Here is a 22,440-nt window from a genome sequence, read left to right as displayed (position 1 = left end):
TGACAGATTGGATAAAGAAAAGTTGGTACATAAACACCACGGAATACTATGCAGCCATAATAAAGCATGAGATCACATCTTTTGCAGGAACGTGGATGGAGCTGGAAGCTATTATCCTTAGCAAACTCACACAGGAACAGAAAATCAAATACTGCATGTTCTCACTTAGAAGTGGGAGCTGAATAGTAAGAAGTTATGAACACAAAGAAGGAAACAAAAGACATTGGGGTATACTTGAGTGGGGAAGGTGGGAGGGAGAGGAGCTGAAAAGATAACTATTGAGTACTAGGCTTAATACCTGGATGATGAAATAATCTGTACAACAAACCTCTGTGACATGTATTCACCTGTGTAATCTTCACATGCACCCCAAACCTAAAATAAAAGTTAATAAAATAAAATTGAACTTTGGTTTAAAAGAAATAAAACTCCACACTGGCTGCAACTTGTGACTATCCAGCATTTTATCTGTATCTGGCATTTTATTGTTTCCTGTCACTAGGATGTGGGTTTTTCTATTCGTATGAGTTTCCCAGATATCTGAAGCTTGCCCCTTTAATTTTGAAATGTTCTTTGAGTGTAACTATTTTCAAATAGTATTGGCGAAGCGTTTGTCTTTTTATATTGTTTTGGTCATAATTATAATACCTGTTAGAAGAACAAATCCCCTCAGGGCTACTGATACTGGAGAGGGAGTGACTTCATCACTCATGAAATCATCCAAGCCCACTCTGCCTTTTGCCTTCTTCTGTTTCTTCCCTTTTTGCTGTCAGTGTGTTTGCTCTTAGAAATCTTGCTGTCCTTCAGTTACTGAATTTCCTGTTCTGTGGGCTAACAACCGAGTAAGTATGTTCGTTAAAATTCTGAGTACATTAGAAGTAACTAGGCTGAAGTCTGAGGGATGCCCTTTTCACTAAAAGTACACATACAGTTGTCCCCCTTTATCCAAGGTTTCTCTTTGAGTGGTTTCAGTTGCCTGCAGTCTACTATGGTTTGAAAATATTAAATGGAAAATTCCAGTAATCAACAATTGATAAGTTTTAAATTGCACGCCATTCTGAATTGCACAGTGAGATCTTGCACGGTCTGCTTTGTCCCTCCCAGGATGCGAATCGTCCCTTTGTCCGGTGTCTCCACGCTGTCTACACTCCCCAACATAGTCACTCAGGAGCCATCTAGGTTATCAAATCGACTGTCATGGTACCACCATGCTTGTGTTCAAGCCACCCTTATTTTATTTAAATCATGGCCTCAAAATGCAAGAGTAATGATGGTAGCAATTCACTTATGCCAAAGAGAAGCCGTAAAATGCTTCTTTTAAGTGAAAAGGTGAACATTCTCAAGGAAAGAAAAATATATATATGTATGTTGAGATTTCTTGGTTCTTGGTAAGGACCAAGTTTCTATCTGTGAAATTGTGAAGAAGAAAAAACAAATTCATGTTATTTTCCTGTTGCACCTCAAACTGCAAAAGTTACGGCCACAGTGCATGGCAAGTGCTTAGTTAAGATGGGAAAGGCATTAAATTTGTGTTTAGAAGACATGAACAGAATCATGGTCCAATTGTTATCAGTCCAGTTCTGTAGTATTCATAGTTTCAGGCATCCACTAGGGATCTTGGAATATATCCCCCCTGGATAAAGGGCACTCCTATAGACTTTAATACATGACTTTCATTTGCTTCTTAGCTTTTTTCTGGAAAGATTACATTGATAGATAGTGACCTGAAGATAAGTGAGGTATTTATTGAGCTAGTGTTCTCTTTGGGATTTTTGGATGCCATGATTTTAATTCTAGGCCAGTTTTACAGAGACAGAATAAACAAATTTCCCTTACCACTCTGAAGCTCTTTACTCCTTGACATTCTACCGTAATTGCAGTGTTGTTTTAAATTTAAGTATACAGAAACTTCTGTACCATATGATCTAGCAATTCCACTTTTGGTATACAACTAGAAGAATTTAAAGCGGGGACTCAAACAGATACTTGTATACCAATACTTGTTTTTCATAGCAGCAGTATGCACAATGTGTAGAAATAACAATGTCCATCAAGAGATGAATGGGTAAACAATATGTATACAAACTGGATATTATTCGACCTTAAAAACAAATGGAATTCTGATACATGTTACATGAATGAACCTTGAAAACATTATGCAGGTGAAATAAGCCAAACTCAGACAAATTATTATACACTTCCACTTACATGAGGTACTTTGGCTAGACAAATTCATAAACACAGAAAGTAAAATGCTGGTTACCAGGCACTAAGGAAAGGGAGGGAATGGAGAATTATGTTTGGAGATTAAAACATCCTGAGGATGGATGGTAATGACAATTGCCCAACATTGTGAGCGTACTTAATGCCACTGAATTACGTACTTAAAAGTAACTAAAATGGTCAATGTTTTGCTATGTATATATTATCACAATAAAAAGAAATACAGATTCATCTGGTTTAGGTAAGGCTTCAGAGCTTTCACATGAATATTTCAGATATTTCTTTGGAAACAGATTTTAATAGAAATCATACTATTAGCAGTGTAGGGAGAGGCCTCCCAGAGGAAGACAGCTTCACCTGCATTAAGGTGTTGCCAGTTGAGCACTAATGAGTAAGTTTTTTATTTTATTTCTCATTTCTAGGCTATCCATCCAGGATATGGTTTTCTTTCAGAAAACATGGAATTTGCTGAACTTTGTAAGCAAGAAGGAATTATTTTTATAGGCCCTCCTCCATCTGCAATTAGAGACATGGGTATAAAGAGGTATGAGTTTATATCTTTTAAAATATAACTGTGTAAAGGTCAGTTGAAATAGTTTGGGCCAGGCATGGTGGCTATGCCTGTAATATCAGTGTTTTGGGAGACTGAGGCAGGAGGATAGCTTGAGGCCAGGAATTCAAGACCAGCCTGGGCAACATATTGAGACCTTGTCTCTAAATTTTTTTTTTAATTCAGCCAGGCCTGGGCACAGTGGCTCACACCTGTAATCTAGCACTTTGGGAGGAAAAGGTGGGAGGATCGCTTGAGCCCAAAAGTTTAAGACCAGCCTGGGCAACATAGGGAGACCTTGTCTCTACAACATTTTAAAAAAATTCCAGGCTTGGTGGCACATGCCTGTGGGTCCAACATCTTGGGATGCTAAGGTAGGAGGATTGGTTGAGCCCAGGAAATCAAGGCTGCGGTGAGCTGTGATCACACCATCATACTTCAGTCTGGGCGACAGAGTAAGACCCCATCTCAAAAAAAAAAAAGATTTCAGCTGGGTGTGGTGACACACACCTGTAGTCCTAGCTGCTTAGGAGGCTGAGGCAGAAGGATCACTTGAGCTCAGGAGTTTAAGGCTGTAGTGAGGTGTAATTGCACCACTGCACTCTGGCATGGGCAACATTGTGAGACCCTGTCTCTTAAAAAAAAAAATAGCTTGTTTTACCCATAATAGATATTTTAATTCTACCCTTCTGTTGTCATAGGCGTAAGTTATTTATCTGCGACAGGGAAATTCCATTGAGTTACAGAAAATACTTAATGTTTCTAATCAACATATTAGTATTTTGGGATTAAAAATAGGGTGAGATGAGCTACCACATGAATTGGGGGAAACTAACTAATAGACATCTTGAATTTGTATTATTTTGTCATCTCAGACTTGATGTTTTCTTTAAAGGGTTCCATCGTAATTTATAGACTGGGCTATATTTGTGTTTCTCTTGAATGAAACAGTTTATAGAATTTGGGGCATGTTGTTTGCTTTCCCACTCTAAAGCACATCCAAATCCATAATGGCTGCTGCTGGAGTACCTGTTGTGGAGGGTTATCATGGTGAGGACCAATCAGATCAGTGCCTGAAGGAACACGCCGGGAGAATTGGCTATCCTGTCATGATTAAAGCCGTCCGGGGTGGAGGAGGAAAAGTAAGACTGTGCATGCTTGTGTTTGCCAATTCAGGCTCCTCTTCTTTGTTTTATTTATGTTGTGGTCATAATCATCTTTTCTCTCTTAGGGAATGAGGATCGTTAGATCGGAGCAAGAATTTCAAGAACAGTTAGAATCAGCGCGGAGAGAAGCTAAGAAGTCTTTCAATGATGATGCTGTGCTGATCGAGAAGTTTGTAGACACACCGAGGTGGGCTGACCTTATTTTTCTGACTCAGAGTTGAAAAATTAAATTATAAAAATAATGCATGCACTTCTATAAAATATAAAACTATAATAGTATATAAGATTATTATTATAAGTTTCCCAGTTCTGTCCTGTGATGTAACCACTGATTGTAGGACGGTATGCATTCTTCCAGGCATTTTCTATATGAATAGAAACCTATAGTGGCCGGGCACGGTGGCTCAAGCCTGTAATCCCAGCACTTTGGGAGGCCGAGACGGGCGGATCACGAGGTCAGGAGATCGAGACCATCCTGGCTAACACAGTGAAACCCCATCTCTATCAAAAAAAATACAAAAAATTAGCCGGGCGCGGTGGCGGGCGCCTGTAGTCCCAGCTACTCGGGAGGCTGAGGCAGGAGAATGGCGTAAACCCGGGAGGCGGAGCTTGCAGTGAGCTGAGATCCGGCCACTGCACTCCAGCCTGGGCGACAGAGGGAGACTCCATCTCAAAAAAAAAAAAAAAAAAAAAGGAAACCTATATATATATATATACACACATACAGCAAACAAAATACATACTTGAGAACAGTGAATAGAATCTTTCTTTCTTTTTTTTTTTTTTTTGAGATGGAGTCTCTCATTCAGTTGCCCAGGCTGGAGTGCAGTAGCATGATCTCGACTCATTGCAACCTCTGCCTCCCAAGTTCAAGTGGTCATCCTGCCTCAACCTCCTAAGTAGCTGGAATCACAGGCACACACCACCATGCCTGGCTAATTTGTGTGTTTTTAGTAGAGATGGGATTTTACCATGTTGGTCAGGCAGGTCTCAAACTCCTGACCTTGCGATTTGCCTGCCTCAGCCTCCCAAAATGCTGAGATTACAGGCGTGAGCCACCATGCCCGGCCAGTGAATAGAATCTTATACACTAATATTATTTACTAATACTATTATCACAGACATCTTTCCATGTCAGTAATTATAGATCAGCCTCATTCTTTTTGTTGGTGACCTAGTGGTTCTATGATCTTAATATACCATTAATTCATTCAGTATGTTTCTTGTTGATGAAATTTAGAGTTTTTTCAGTATTAGCAAATTATTGTAATAAATTCAGCTATATTTATAGAACTCTGTCAGTTGAGATGCTCAGGAAATGGAAGTAATTTTCTAAATTGAATTATAAGTGATATACTAATAATAATAGGAGCTAACACTTATATTGCACTTACCATGTGCCAGATTTTAAGTATTTTACACATGCTAAATAATCTTGCTGTCCTTATAATTCTAATATAATTCTTACAACAATCTCATTAGGTAAGTACTGTTTTCATTTTACAGGTGAGGACACTAAGCTACAGAGTAGTTGTGTTGTGTTACTTGTCTGAGGTCATTCAGCTGTTAAGTAGTAAAGCTGAGATTTGAACCAAGGCAGTTTGACTCCAGAGTTCATATCTAAGCCACTGCACTAAGCTACTTCTCTGGGTACCACTATAGCAAATGCAATGTGAATCCCTATTTTTTTTTCTGGAATTTTATTTTCATGTTTGTTGTTTAAGATGCTGATTATAAAGTTTCTTATTTCATAGATTTTTATGACAGTTGTTAAAAAAATTTCATATATATATATATATATATATTTTTTTTTTTTTTTTTTTTGACCTGTAAGTCAAATGAAAAGAATAATTCATTTGGGAACCGTGACTGGAAAGAGATTTACCTTAAAGGTAACAGACTTGAAGCTTTCAGGCCCTTCTTTGGCATTAACCTCTTCCAAGACCCTGACCTAATTTTGTATTTGCAGTTTTGTATTCTTCTCCTTGAAGGAGACCCCCAAATTGTTTTTCGTTTCAGGCCCTATAAAACTGAGAACTGTCCTGAGCATGGCATAGTAAATGAAATTCGATTAGAATTTGATAGTAAAAAAAAAAAAAAAGAAGTCAGTCTTAAAATGGGTAAATTGATGAGGAGAACACAGCCTATGCCATCTGTTATTGGGAAGTAAGACAAAAAAAAGGCATTTCTGAGGTAAATTGAAGGCTTCCTTTCAAGAAGGAATAGGCTAGCCATCCAAATTAGTATGCTCTTAAGTTAGAATTGTGGAGATATCAATAGCTTATTTCAGTAACTATGTAACTCAATGCCTGCAACATTTTTTGAATATGTAAGTTCTTTACTTATGAAATGTTAGCCATACATTGCCTCACATTGTAATTTATTTCCCCAATAGCTGGAAAGCCCCTGGGAATCAAAGACCTGGTAGTATATACATTTTTACTTTTTTGTATGTATTGCCTGGCATACCACTTTCCTTGTAACAGGCATCAGTAATATTTTTTGAACTGTAGAAATAATATGAATACATTACAAACTTTTGGAAAAGGCAGAAGATGGAAAATAGCCCATAATTGTATTCTCCTAATAATTATTAATATTTCTATATACAGTCATGTTGCTTAATGACAAGATACATTCTGAGAAATGCATTGTTAGGCAATTTCATTGTTGTGCATACATCATAGAGTGTACTTACACAAACTGCGATAGTATAGCCAACTACACACCTAAGCTGTGGTATAGCCTGTTGCTCCTGAGCTACAAACCTGTACAACAGGTTTCTGTATTGAATACTGTAGGCATTTGTAACACAGTGGTAAGTATTTATGTATCTAAACATCTCAAAACATAGGAAAGGTAATGTATTGTGCTATTATGTCACTAAATGATAGGAATTTTTCAGCTCCATCATAATCTTATGAAATCACCATTATATATGCAGTCTGGCATTGACTGAATGTCATTGTGTGGCACATTGTGTGACTCTATTTCTATTCTGTATTTCTATTAATAATTTTTTTTTAATTAAAAGCAAGTTTATTAAGAAAGTAAAGGAATAAAGAATGGCTACTCCATAGACAGAGGAGCCCCAAGGGCTGCTGGTTGCCCATTTTTATGGTTATTTCTTGATGATATGCGAAACTAGGGGTGGAGTATTCATGCCTCCCCTTTTTAGACCGTATAGGGTACCTTCCTGACGTTGCCATGGCATTTGTAAACTGTCATGGCGCTGGTGGGAATGTAGCAGTGAAGACGACCAGAGGTCACTGTCGTTACCATCTTGGTTTTAGTGGGATTTAACCAACTTCTTTACCACAACCTGTTTTATCTGCAAGGTCCATATGACCTGTATCTTTTGCTGACCTTCTATCTCTTTCTGTGATTAAAAATGCCTTAACTTGCCACTGGGAATGCAGCCCAGCAGGTCTTAGCCTTATTTTACCCAGCTCCTATTCAAGATGGGAGTTGCTCCAGTTCAAATGCCTCTGACATTTCCCCATTCCCTTTTGTAAGAGAACGCTTAATCCTAACGGTTGTAGAGGGACAAAGATCCATCTTCTGTAACTTCTTCAGGCTGAATGGGGCGATGATATTCCTGCCTAACTATTAGGATCTCTTGTGTTCAGGATAGAGAGGAGCTTAGTTAGAAAGCATCAGTATGTCGAGAGCCACTCATAACTCTTGAGTTCCAACAAAAGGTGATGTCTGGAAGATTAATGCATGTTTTTTAAAAAAACATTTGGTAAGCTTATCCTGCATTTCTACACAAAGAGTACAACAGTAATATATTCCACAACAGTAAAGCAAAATAAGCAAGATTATCCCAAGTTAACTAAATTAGAAGACTTTCCACGAACTGGGCAACTATTGGAACCAAGCTGATATGGGGTTGCTAGGTGATTCCAATACACGCCCAGGATTAGAATATTGATCCAGATTTTTGCTTTACCAATCCCTCCTGTTTCTTCTCAGTAGCATCCAGAGATCACTGGTTGGTCCACAGGAATAAGCAGGGTTAGTCTAAATTGCAGGAAATCTCAAAAACAACTGATGAAACCAGAATTCAATAACAAATGTACCATAGTTCTTGAAACACAATTTTTCTCTCTCCAGTTTCCCATTTTTACTAAAGACAAATCATGGTAAGGCTGATTTGCTTTATTATACATGGCCTGATTATTTGTACAAAGTGCAGCAAGAATAATTGTTTGCCATATAGGCTTTTAAAATTAGTTTTGATAGAACTCTTCCATAAGAAACCTTAGAGAAGACCTTTTTTTTTTTAAGCCAAGCCCAGCCATGGATTTATACCCTCAAATACCTATGAGTTGGGTAAATTTCTCTCCTCTTGAGGTCTCATGATAACTTGGGGCTCCTGAGTCTGTCAGAAAGTGACATTCTTTACTTACTACAGGTTAGGAACCCTGTATAGAGACTGTGTAGACAAGGTACGAGGCCAGTTTTCCCCAGGGGCTTTTATTAGCTTTACAAGTCAAGTTTGATTCCTTAAAGGAAAGCATGCCATTCCAGTCAAAGCCTTGGCAAAATAACCAGTAGTTTCTCCAATTGTGCCCCGTTGCAAAGGAAAGCAGATTCTTACTGCATTTATGCAATAACTATATTGCCATAAGTTAAGATACTCATAAGTAATTTCCAAATTCTGGAGAAATCAGAGAGGAACAAATATGCTCCAAATTTTGTTTATGAGTATGTACATTACTTAATTGTTTAAAAAGCTGTGAATAACTTAAAAGTTTCCTTGACTCTGAAGAACAAAACAGGATCAGCAATGTTTTAAGCAACAAGTCAAAAAAGGTTACTTCAGACTTCTATTAGTTTAGTCCATATGGTTAACTTCTGTTTTGCTTGACATACATGAACATTTCAACTTTCCATGACAGTCCTGAAAGTTTCTCTTTCCCTTTTCTGATGTCACAATCTCCAAAGTTAAATGAAACCTGCATTCAAGAACACCTATTAGAGTTGTATAGTTGATTATAAATCACCTTTTGGGGCTTGGTGGCTCATGCCTGTAATCCCAGCACTTTGGGAGACTGAGGCAAGTGGATCACTTGAGGTCAGGAGCCTGACCAACATGGTGAAACACTGTCTCTAATAAAAACACAAAAATTAGCCAGGCATGGTGGCACGCTCCTGTAATCCCAGCTACTTGGGAGGCTGAGGCACGAGAATTGCTTGAACCTGGGAGGCAGAGGTTGCAGTGAACTGAGATTGTACCACTGCATTCCAGCTTGGGCAACAGAGTGAGACTCAGTCTCAAAATAATAATAATAATAATAATAATAATAATCTCCTTTTGAAGAGGATCAAAACAAAATAATTGTCTATGGATGACAAAAAGTTTTAGGACAGCCACAGTTAAAAACACAATTGACAAATTTGGTTACCTCTGTTGCATACAATGGTTTTGTGTAACAATTATAATTATACTGATAAGGTGCACTAAGTCATATCAGAATTATAGGAGTTTCCCATTATTTTGGAACACATACTAATAACATATTTATACAAATATAGCCCGAGGAAAGCTAAACACTGTTTCACATTTGACACTGCTTCCTGTATGACTTTTATGCCATATTTCACCTTTACATAACTGTACTGTTAATGTTAAACCCAATTTTCAATAAAACCTTATAGACATATCTACCCAATTTTAATGTTTGACCATAAAGTGAGGTTCTCATAAACCTTTTATAACCCTTTACAAATTTTTGTTAAAGAGCAGATTAGTGCTCTAAGAAAAACCTGTTGTGCTTTTATTCCAATGTTCAATTTACAGAAAACCTGAATACCCCTTTAACTTTAGACAATATGTTCACACACACAATTTCTTTTACAAAGATTAATTTTTTACAAACCTTCCACAACTTGCTTAAACCTTAAGCTTTATCTTATCTAACTTAAAACAATCCTTTAACTTTTTAATCTAGACAAAAAAAATCCACATTCCTATGCCTTCTTATAATCTTTTACCAAAAACGCATTTCACTTTCTATACACACCTTACGTGTAGAATTGTTTCAATTTCTCAAAAATTACTTAAATCACGTAAACTAAAAGACATTATACTTTTTGCTTTTCTGACAAAATAATTGATATAAGCACTTATTTTTAAACCAGTTAATCAAAGCTCTTTCATATTACACACACAACACATATAAATACACAGACAAACAGAAAAAAAGGACTCATTCCCTAAGCCAGGAATTGAACCCTGAACCCGGACCACCATTGTGAAAAGACAAAGCTAGGCCACATGGTTACATGGTTACATGTCCCAAGGACATAGAAGACAAGAGGGAAACCTCATCCAGTTTTTTTCCCAGGGACCTGCAGCAAAGTTTATAACTGACTAGTTTGCTGGGCCATCTTAAACAGTGGGCTTATGGGGTTCTAAGCCTGTGTTTTATCCTAAGGTACCCATCTCTATGACAGAACAATACAGAAAGACACACAAAGCACACCAGATTCACTACAGCTTAAGACTAGCCTCACAAATCCTTTTTTTATTAATCAAAACTTTACAGAGGAGATAAACAGTGATTTTTGCCATTCATTCAATCAGTTTGCACAGAAAGAGAAAGGGAAGGGAAAGAAGAAAAGCATTGCTTTGTGGCAGGACGGGAAAGGCAAGGTGCTCAGAGAGGCCAGAGAAAGACCCACCCATTGCAACTGACACTAAATCAAAAGTTCAGGTGGCCATTTGTCAGTTAAGAAGGGATCTTTTCTAGCAGTTCCTTCAGTTCTCAAGTTTCTCCTTTTGGGGAGGTAAAAGCTCCCCATATCCCACCATCCTGTACATGCCTAATCCTGTCACCTACCACCATCAGCAAAGAGTGCAAGGCAGATTAATTCAAACAGAATAGCAGTTAACATCCGTAGTGCCAAACCCATTCTTAGCCAAGAGAAATTTTACTGAGAGGAGCCTCTAACCCTCTAAATCTTAGGAAGGAATCTAACCTTCCTAAGTTGGGACTCTAACCCCCTAAATCTTAGGAAGGAATCTAACCTTCCTAAGTTGGGCTTCAAACCCAAGTTCAGTCAAGCATCCTTGCCTTTTGTTGAGAGGGGCCTTTAACCCACTCTGTCTTAGGAGAGACTTTAACTCCACTAAGTTGAGCCTGTAACCCAATCCTATTCTTTACCCAGGTATATGCACCCCACTTACCCACAGTTGGCCAATCAGTGCTGCAGTCTTTGGGTTGGAGGGTCTCCTCAGTATCATCCCTTCCATGGTTCATCAGAAAGACGTTACCAGACCCCAGTACTTACCCAAAGTTAGCCTTTGGGTCAGGATTTCCTTAGTATTGTTCCTTCTGTGGTCACCAGAAAGATGTTACCAGACAGGGGTCCTGATCCAGACCCCAAGAGAGGATTCTTGGCTCTCACACAAGAAGGAATTCAGGGTGAGTTCATACGGTAAAGTGAAAACAAGTTTATTAAGAAAGTAAAGGAATAAAGAATGGCTACTCCATAGAGAGAATAGCCTCTAGTAATAACATTTAAATATCCTGATAATCATACCGTGTGTCCTTTATGTCCTGCTAAATAATTACCTGTTGAACTAATGCAGTGCCAGAAGATTGTCAAAATGGTGCTGATAACGGAGAAGAGTCGATATCAAGATATTTCACAAATCTTATCAAAACTGTTTAATACATCTTAAAGACTGGGATAAGAAACCACCTTTAAAGTATACTATTTGGGAAGAAAAAACAGAAATCAGATTTCTTCCTCAGTTCATATATAATACATATTCTAGATGGATTAAAAATGTAAATAGGGGCCAGGCACGGTGGCTTACACCTGTAATCACAGCACTTCAGGAGGCCGAGGTGGGCGGATCACGAGGTCAGGAGATCAAGACCATCTTGGCTAACACAGTGAAACCCCGTCTCTACTAAAAATACAAAAAATTAGCGAGGTGTGGTGTTGGGCACGTGTAGTCCCAGATACTCGGGAGGCTGAGGCAGGAGAATGGCATGAACCCAGGAGGCGGAGCTTTCAGTGAGCCAAGATCACACCATTGCACTATAGCCTGGGCGACAGAGCAAGACTCCGTCTTAAAAATAAATAAATAAATAAAATAAATATGAAAATGAAAATGTTAAGACTCTTAGAAAATATCAAGGCGCTCATGATAGGACTCAGCTGCATCTGTCTGTCTCTTTGGCCATACTCTGACAGTGGCTGAATTAGGGCAGCTGGGATTTGATGCACCGCCTGGTTCTCAGACACTTCTAGACGCTGTGCTCCAGAAACTCTAAGTTAGATAAAGCTGCACAGAAAAGGGTCATCAGAAAAAGGTAAATAAGACTGATTTAATAACTACAGAAATCTTAACAGAACACAGATCTTCATTGAACTTCCCTTATAAGCAGCCAAAGGAAAAGTGTTTCCAACTTCTAAGACCTCAGACAAGGCTGACCACGATGGCTTATGCCTGTAATCCCAGCACTTTGGGAGTTCAAGGAGGGTGGATTGCCTGAGCTCAGGAGTTCGAGACCAGCCTGGGCAACACGGTGAAACCCCGTCTCTACTGAAATACAAAAAATTAGCCAGGCATGGCGGCGTGCACTTGTAGTCCCAGCTACTCGGGAGGCTGAGGCAGGAGAATCGCTTGAACCTGGAAGGTGGAGGTTGCAGCGAGCCGAGATCACACCATTACACTCCAGCCTGGGTAGCAGAGTGAGACTCCATCTCAAAACAAAACAAAACAAAACTCAGGCAAGAATTGCTCTGTGCTCTTGATGTGGCCCCCAAACATTCCCTTCATAACCTGGAATCCCTACTGTAGTGTTTCCTCTTACCTGGAACAGCTAAAAGATGAGGGAGAGTCAGAAGTGGTATGTGTTAGTCTGTTCTCATGCTGTTAATAAAGACATACCTGTGACTGGGTAATTTATTAAAGGAAAGAGGTTTAATGGACTCACAGTTCCACATGGCTGGGGAGGCCTCACAATCATGGCAGGAGGCAAAGGAGGAGCAAAGGCATGTCTTACATGACAGCAAGCAAGAGAGCCTGTGCAGGGAAACTACCCTTTATAAAACCATCAGATCTCATGAGACTTACTATCACGAGAACAACATGGGAAAAACCTACCCCCATGATTCAGTTACCTCCCACCAGGTCCCACCCACCACACATGGGGATTATGGGGAGCTACAATTCAAGATGAGATTTGCGTGGGGACACAGCCAAACCATATCATGGTAGAATTTTACAATTGGAATTAGAAAAACAGACATTTCAGCTCTAACATGTAAAGAGCTTGAAAGTCATCAGTCACATCCAAAAAGCAAGAAAAAGGCTAACCAAAATGAAAGTCTGTGGCTTTAGAACCATCAGAGAATCGAGGCCATGGGACAAGCCTTCACTCTAAAATCTGGACAAGCATGCAAGTACAGTGAGTCACAGCCAGATCAGTTTACCTGGAGCAGAAGCTGCTGGAGCCCTAACACTTACGTGGGAATTTTGAAAAATGGCTGAGGCTAAGTGTGGGCCAGTGTGGAAGGGAGAAACTCCTTGGGACCCAGTCTTAGAGGAACCTCTTACTTTCATGGGGTTTGCCTCCAAGAACCTCATCAGCTTCCCACAGTAAAAATCCAAGAAGAAAAAAAATCCCTCGTGTTTTACAGCATTGAGAAGGGAAAAGTAACCAATCTGAAAGAGATCTAGAGCATTCTATTCTCCATAACAAAAGAAATCGTAACTCCAAGGAGATGTTGCCAGAGCCTTTTTTGTTCAGGGGGAAGGTAGTTAGCCAACCACATTTAGCCTTCCCATTTCACCTAAGGGGAGGGAAAAAAAAAAAACAACTTAGAAACACTTCACAGCACAAACACAGAACCACTAAAAGACTTGAGATTTAATCATAAGTTTATAGAGTGCTTTCCCTGCCCCACACCCCACTACCAGGTTGCAATGGTCTAAATGTTTGTATCCCTCCAAAATTTACATGTTGAAACCTAACCCCCATCCCTAATGTATTAAGAGGTGGGGCCTTTGGTGGGTGTTAGGTCCTGAGTGTTCTGCCCTGATGAATGGAATTAGTTCCCCCAATAAAAGAGCTTGAGGAACCTATTTGCCCCTTCCCTCTTCCTCCATGTGAGGACATAGCAACATGATGCCATCTATGAGGAACGGACCCTCACCAGACACTGAATCTGCCAGTACCTTGATCTTGGATTTCTCAGCCTGAAAACTGTAAGACATAATTTTCTGTTGTTTATAAGTTACACAATTTAAGGTATTCTGTTATAGCAGCATAAAAAGACTAAGACACATGTCTTCAAGACTCCCATATAGTAACAATGGATTACAAATGGAGGAGCTGTAACTATGTAATAAGGAGTTCTTAGGGAAACCAGAGGCACTGGTATTAAAAACAAAACACAACAAGGACACTAGAGGAAACGGAAACATCTGGCATCTACAACTACTGCAGACATTAAACACAGCCTCCTTTCTAGCCAGATTACCCTAAGGCCTCACTTTAAAAGACTGTTTACCTCAGATCCTATTACCTAATACATCATGTTCTACTTTTAGCAATTACAAAGCATGCTAAAAGGCAAGGGAAAAAAACGGACTAAAACAAAGTAAGCAGTACTAGACGGATATGATACAAATTTAGGAATTATCAGATAAGGAATTTAAAGTAACTGATTAATATATTAAAAGCTGTAATAGAACAAATAGACAACCTGCAAGAACAGATGCATAATGCAGGCAGAGAGATGGGAACACTGAAAATGAATCAAAAGAAAATGCTAGAAATAAAAAACACTGTAATAGAAATGAAGAATGCCTTTGTTGGGCTCATCAGTGGATTAGACACAGCTACAAAAAGAATCAGTGATCCTGAACATAGATAAATAGAACTTTCCCAAACGGACATGCAAGGAGAAACGAAAATGAAAGTAAAAAGGACAGAATGTCCAAGAACTCTGGGACAATTTAAAAGGATGTAACACGTTATTTGAATACCACAAGAATTAGCAGCAGGAGAGATATTTAAAGTAGTAATGGCCAAGAATTTTCCAAAATTAGTGACAGATGCAAAACTACAGAACCAGGAAGCTTAGAGGACACCAAGAAGAATAAATACCAAGATATGTACACCTATGCACATCATCTTCAAATGCAGGAAAAGAAAGACAAATAGAAAATACTGAAAGAAACCACAAGGAAGGACAATACTAGAGGAATAAAGATAAGAAATCTTACCAGAAACCATGCAAGAACAGAGTGGAGTGACATATAAAGTGTTCAGAGAAAAACAACTAAGCTAGTCTTCTGTATCCAATGAAATTATGCTTCAAGTATGAAGGAGCAATAAAGACTTTCTTAGACAAACAGAAATTAAGAGAATTTGTCACCAGTAGACCTGCCTTGCAGGACATATTAGTAGATGTTCTTTAGAGTGAAATAAAATGTTTTTGGTCAGAAACTTGGAGCTACATAAAGAATAGAAAAGAATTAGAGAAGGAATAGGTGGAAGTAAAATATTTTCCTGTTCTAACATAGGAATATTTTCCTATTCTGAATGGATTTAACAGATAACAGTTTGTTCAAAATAATGGCAACAATGTATTTGGTGATTATATAGCTTATGGATAAAGAGGAAAAGTCAACAAGGCAAGAAATCCAAAACGAAAAAATCAGCTCCAAGAATTTTATTAAGAGAATGTATTGGACAGGTTAGAAAATTCAAAACGGGAACTTTCAGAAAAGTTGATATATCAAGAAGATAATTTTTTTTTATTTTTGAGACAGAGTTTTACTCTGTCACCCAGACTGGAGTGCAATGGCACGATTTCGGCCCTCTGCAGCCTCCACCTCCCAGGTTCAAGTGATTCTCATGCCTCAGCCTCCTGATTAGCTGGGATTACAGGTGTGCACTACCACACCTGGCTAATTTTTGTATTTTTAGTAGAGACGGGATTTCACCATGTTGCCCAGCTGGTCTCGAACTCCTGGCCTCAGGTGATCTGCCCGCCTTGGCTTCCCAAAGTGCTGGGATTACAAGTGTGCACTAACCGTGCCCAGCAAGAAGAGAAATTCTTTGAAGTGGTTAAATAACATACTTCATGAAGTAAACAAGAATAGAAATGACCTATTGTACTGAAGCAATACATTTATACGACTTTCTGGCCTTTTTTTTTTTTTTTTTGCCTCTTCTATGTTTGACAGTTTTTATTTTAAAAAATCAACAGGAAAACATATTTGCTGATCACCCCTGTATTATGATAGTGAATAGGTGAAGTGAACTACAGTGTGACCGTATCACAAATGTACCGAGAAGAATGCTTTCATGTTCACCAAATAGACCGTATTAGCCTTATTTCCACAAAGGTTATGTACATTCACTCTTAATATGATTTATCATAATTTTACTATTTTATAATCAACATGTAAGTACCTTTGTTGGTTGTTTTTTTTTCCTTAGAGATGGGGTCTGACTTTATCAGCCAGGCTGGAATGCAGTGGCACAATCGTAGCTCACTGCCGCCTTGAATTCCTGGGCTTAGGAATCCTCCCGCCTGAGCCTCCTGAGTGGCTAGGACTACAAGCATGTACCACCATGCCTGGCTAATTTATTTAAAAAAAATTTTTTTTAAGAAACAGTCTCACTATGTTGCCCAGGCTGGTCTTGAACTCCTGGGTTCAAGCAGTCCTCCTGCCTCGGCCTCCCAAAGTGCTGGGATTTATAAGTGTGAGGCACTGTGCCCGGCCCTTTTTTGGGTTTTATTATGATTTTTTATTAGTATGTTTCTAAGATACTAATGGTCCATATTAATTTAATATATTTAACTTTTCTGGATGAGCCATTTTAATTTCAGTCTTCTATTTTCATAAAATTTAACTGTAAGAGTTGCTTAAAAACAAAAGGTCACAAAAATTTTTCATTGGTCTTTTGACAATATATGAAGTGACTATAATTTGTAATATTAATGTAGTCAAACTTATCAGTCTTTTCTTTGACAGTTTGTTCTTTTTGTTACGTATCCCTACTTTAGTCTCTATTTTCTGTCCTTTAAAAATATTCATTCATTTATTCATTCTCCTTCAGGTTGGAGAAATGTCTTTTATTATTTGCCATTTTATGTAGTGAGATTTTTTTCTCTTTAATATTCATCCTGCAAATGGTAATGTTTTCACTGAGTTTTACAAGATTACAGTTTCTTTGTTTTGACAGGGTCTCTCACTCTGTCACCTATGTTGGAGTGCCGTGGCACAATCTCAGCTTACTGCAGCCACAACCTTCTGGGCTCAGATGATCCTCCCACCGCAGCCTCCTGGGTAGCTGGGACTGCAGGCATGTGCTACCATGCCTGGCTAGTTTTTTTTTGTAGAGATTGGGGTTTCACCATGTTGCCCAGGCTCATCTTGAACTCCTGGGCTCGAGCATTCTGCCTGCCTTGGCACTGAAGTGCTGGGATTACAGGCGTAAGCCATCTCATTTGACCTGTGGTTTTTTTCTAAGTCTATAACCTCTAATTTGAGGTCAAAATATCAGATCTTACTTAAATAAAATAAAAGTGGAGAAATCCTGGTGATTGTACCTAACAGTTTAGCTTAACGAATGTGATATTTATCACCCCTAACAAATATATTAACATGTGTTTGCTTTTATATAGGCATGTAGAAGTCCAGGTGTTTGGTGACCACCATGGCAATGCTGTGTACTTGTTTGAAAGAGACTGTAGTGTGCAGAGACGACATCAGAAGATCATTGAGGAGGCCCCAGCGGTAAGCACCTTGGAAAGAAATTTCTAAGCTTCTCTATAATGTGAATTTTACTCTGATTTTCACATCAGAAGTCTGCGAATCTGGTGTCTCTCACCCCTCAAACTCCTGCTGGACAGCTGTTTCCTAATAGCGGTATAATGAAAAGACCTCCTGCGGTATTGGGGATGAGGAGGAGACTGATGTTCTGGGGGTAGACACAACAGGGCCGTGTTCCTTCTGGATAAAATATGGGAAAATCTACTCTGATTCACCTATCTGATTTACAGTGAAAAGCTGTATAGTGAGGTTTCAGTGCACATTTTAAATTGTAATGAACGGCTGGGTGCAGTGGCTCACGCCTATATTCCCAGCACTTTGGGAGGCCAAGGTGCGTGGATCACCTGAGGTCGGGAGTTCAAGACCAGCTAGACCCACATGGAGAAACCCCCATCTCTACTAAAAATACAAAATTAGCCAGGTTTGGTGGCGTGTGCCTATAATCCCAGCTACTCGTGAAGGCTGAGGCAGGAGAATTGCTTGAACCTGGGAGGCGGAGGTTGCGGTGAGCCGAGATCACGCCATTGCACTCCAGCCTGGGCAATGAGCAAAACTCCGTCTCAAAAAAAAAAAAATACAGAAAATCGTAATGAACTAGAATTAATTACTGCAATGGAATGGTCTGGTTAATTGAATGTATTTTTTGTGGAGAAGGCTTTTTTAATTACCATTTTATATGTTCCCAAAATATGAGAGATTTTCCTGCCTTATTGGTTATATTATAGAGATGAGAGGGTCTCTCATTTGGCAGCGCTTGCTCGCTTAACATTATTTGTTTACATCTCTTTGAGCCTTACCCCTGATTGGTTGAGGTGATTACCTGGGTCAAAGCCTGCAACTAGGACTACCTAATTTTGGATTTACATTTCTGTGGAGATTGCTACTGCCATGGATTCTTGTTCAATGTTATATAGATGTTTTTTTAAATATATATTTATTTACAAGAAGTCAGGGATCAGAGGTTTCTGGTTAATCAGTACATTATTCTTATACCATATTCAAATTTTAATTTATGTTGCAGAATATATTAACTTCTGTTGTAGAATATATTATACCATTCTATATTATACCAGAATATGTTATGCCATGAATATTGACATATTAAATGTCAATAGAAATTGCAGTAAAGCCTTATTTTCAAGTGGTGATTACTTAAATTTATATCTGTATAGCACTGTTTTTAAAAAGTTAAAAACTTTGTTTACTTCTTGACATATATTTCTTTTTATGTACCTTTCTTATTAACTTGGAATCTCAAGGTTTCCCATTATTTTAAGGTAATCATTAGGCACATCACTCAGATTGCTTATCATCCTGAAACAAAATAAGGACTGTTAAAAGTTACCATATTGATACATATAGTTTTGTTTTGTTTTTTTGAGACAAGGTCTGGCTTTGTCATCCAGGCTGGAGTGCAGTGGCGTGATCATAGCTTATTGCAGTCTCCAACTCCTGGGCTCAAGCTGTCCTCCCCTCAGCCTCCAGAGTACTTGGGACTACAAGCGCATGCCACCATGCCTGGCTAATTTTTTTTTAATTTATTGTAGAGATGGGGTCTTACTGTGTTGACCATGCTGGTCTCAAACTTCTGGCTTCAAGTGATCCTTTAACCTCAGCCTCCCAAGCACTTGGATTACAGGCCCGAGCCACTGTGCTCAGCCTGAAACATAATTTTAAGTGGACATATAGCTATAAAACCTGTCATGTAGATACAATGGACAAAGATATGTAATTATGCTGAGTAATATCTGCAATGCATAGAAATTAGTAGCAGAATCATTAAACTTTGGTATATTGATAGTTAAACTAGCATAGGACAGTTCTTGATGAAGTATATAATATTAGCTTTTTATCCTTCTTTTTTTTTTTTTTTTTGAGACGGAGTTTTGCTCTATCACCCAGGCTGGAGTGCAGTGGCGCTACCTCGGCTCACTGCATCCTCCGCCTCGTGGGTTTAAGCAGTTCTCTGCCTCAGCCTCCCAAGTAGCTGGGATTACAGGCACCCACCACCACACTCGGCTAATTTTTGTTTTGTATTTTTTAATAGAGACAGGGTTTCACCATCTTGGCCAGGCTGATCTTGAACTCCTAACCTCATGATCAACCCACCTTGACCTCCCAAAGTGCTGGGATTACAGGCGTGAGCCACCGCACCCGGCCAACTTTTTATCCTTTTTCATGCAGAATTTGATACATAGAAATATAATACAGTCATGCATTGCTTAACAATAGGAATACATTCTGAGAAATGCGTCCTTAGGTTATTTTGTAATCGTGTGAACATCATAGAGTGTATTTAAACCTAAATAGCAAAGCCTACCACACACCTAGGCTGCTAGTAGAGCCCATTGCTCCTAGGTTACAAACCTATACAGCATGTTACTGTACTGAGTACTGTAGGCAGTTGTAACACAGTGGTATTTGTGTATCTAAACATATATAAACATAGAAAAGGTACAGTAAAAATACAGTATAAAAGATTATTAAAATGATACACCTGTATGGAATACTTACCATGAATTGAGCCTGCAAGATTTTCAGTTGCTCTGGGTGGGACAGTGAGTGAATGTGAAGACCTAGTACATCACTGTACACTTGGTAAACACTGTACACTTACACTCAATTAAATTTATAAAAAATATTTAATAAATTAGCCTTAACTTACTGTAACTTTTTTACTTTATAAACTTTCAAATTTTTTTTTCACTTTCTGACTCTTTTTTCATAATACTTAGCTTAAAACACAAACACATTATACAGACATACAAAAATATTCTTTCTTGGCTAGGTGTGGTGGCTCATACCTGTAATCCCAGGGCTCTAGGAGGCTGAGACAGGTGGGTCACTTGAGGTCAGGAGTTTGAGACCAGCCTGGCCAACATGCTGAAACCCTGTCTTTACTAAAAATATGAGAATTATCTGGGTGTGGTAGCAGGCACCTGTAATCCCAGCTGCTCAGGAGGCTGAGACAGAATTGCTTTAAAAAACCCAGGAGGCAGAGGTTACAATGAGCCGAGATCACACCACTGCACTCCAGCCTGTGCAACAGAGTGAGACTCCATCTCCAAAAAAAAAAAATTATTTATAGCCTTATTCTATAACCTTTTTCCTGTTTTTTTATTTTTTTTTTTTTTTTTTTTTTGAGACAGAGTCTCACTCTGTAGCCTAGGCTGGAGTGCAGTGGTACAGTCTTGACTCAGTGCAGCCTCTGCCTCCTGAGTTCAAGTGATTCTCGTGCCTCAGCCTCCAGAGTAGCTGGGACTACTGGCACTGGCCATCACACCCGGCTAATTTTTGTATTTTTAGTAGATACGGGGTTTCACTATGTTGGCCAGGCTGGTCTCGAACTCTTGACGTCATGATCCGCCCACCTCAGCCTCCCAAAGTACTGGGATTACAGGCGTAAGCCACTACACCCGGCCCCTATTTTAAAATTTTTAAATTAAATTAAATTAAATTTTTTCAAGACAGGGTCTTGCTGTGTCACCCAGGCTGGATGGAGTGCAGTGGCACAAACATGGCTCACTAGACCCCTGACATCTTGGGCTCAAGTGATCCTCCCACCTCAGCCTCCTGAGTGACTGAAACTATAGGGGTGTGCTATCATGCCTGGCCAATTTTTTTTATTTTTTAGAGACGAGGGCTTACCGTGTTGCTCTATGGTTTGATTCTCGCCAGGCTGTTATCAGTCTCCTGGGCTCAAGTGCTTCACCCATCTCGGCCTCCCAAAATGTTGGGATTACAGGGGTGAGCCACCACACCTGGCCTGTTTTAACTTTTTAAACTTTTCTATTAAAAATGAAGACACAATCACACCCATTAGACCTAAACAGAGTCAGGATCATCAATGTCACTTTCTTTTCTCCACATCTTGTCCCACTAAAAGTTTTCAGGGTCAATAACATCTTTGGAGCTGTCATATTCTATGATAACAATGCCGCCTTCTGAAATACCTCCTGAAGGACCTGCCTGAGGCTGTTTTACAGGTGACTTATTTTTTTCAGTAAAAGGGATACACTTTAAAGTAACTATTAGAATTGTATAGTATAGTAAATTAAAAAAAAAAAAAAGTAGTTGTATTATAAAGTATTATATGCAGCACATCATTGTGCTATACTTTTTTTTTTTTTTTGAGACGGAATCTCGCTCTGTCACCCAGGCTAGAATGCAGTGGCATGATCTCTGCTCACTGCAAGCTCCACCTCCTGGGTTCACATCATTTTCCTGCCTCAGCCTCCCGAGTAGCTGGGACAACAGGCGCCCGCCACCACACTCGGCTAATTTTCTTTGTATTTTTAGTAGAGACAGGGTTTCACTGTGTTAGCCAGGATGGTCTGGATCTCCTGACCTCGTGATCTGCCTGCCTCAACCTCCCAAAGTGCTGGGATTATAGGCGTGAGCCACTGTGGCCGGCCGATTGTGCTATACTTTTGTATACTGGCAGTGAAGTCGTTTTGTTTACACCAGCCTCACCACAAAGACATGACTAATGACTGTGCTGTGATGTTATGGCAGCTACAGTGTCACTAGGTGATAGGGATTTTTCAGCTCCATTATAATCTTATGGGACAACTGTTGTATGTGTGATCTGTCGTTGACTGAGAAACATCATTATGTGACACCTGACTGAATTGAATTTTAATGGAATTTCTAGTAAGGCAAGCTACTAATGGAGATTTATT

At 39.1% G+C, this 22,440-nt stretch overlaps 1 protein-coding gene across 6 annotated transcripts in view; it reads left to right on the top strand.

Moving 5' to 3' along the window:
* The window catches only part of MCCC1 (methylcrotonyl-CoA carboxylase subunit 1), an 82,696-nt gene that overhangs the window by 24,053 nt on the left and 36,203 nt on the right, over window positions 1–22,440 (top strand). For 5 of the 6 annotated variants that reach the window (XM_050780178.1, XM_050780182.1, XM_050780179.1 and 2 more), the window contains 4 exons: window positions 2,646–2,767; window positions 3,768–3,915; window positions 4,005–4,126; window positions 17,611–17,722. In XM_050780178.1, coding sequence (XP_050636135.1) covers window positions 2,646–2,767; window positions 3,768–3,915; window positions 4,005–4,126; window positions 17,611–17,722 — 504 coding nt within the window. The remainder of the gene's footprint in view (window positions 1–2,645; window positions 2,768–3,767; window positions 3,916–4,004; window positions 4,127–17,610; window positions 17,723–22,440) is intronic. The other variant, XM_050780183.1, reaches the window with a different exon arrangement.

Source organism: Macaca thibetana, chromosome 2 (assembly GCF_024542745.1).
Source record: "Macaca thibetana thibetana isolate TM-01 chromosome 2, ASM2454274v1, whole genome shotgun sequence".
NCBI classification, from domain to species: domain Eukaryota; kingdom Metazoa; phylum Chordata; class Mammalia; order Primates; family Cercopithecidae; genus Macaca; species Macaca thibetana.
This window is presented reverse-complemented; position numbering and strand designations above follow the sequence as displayed.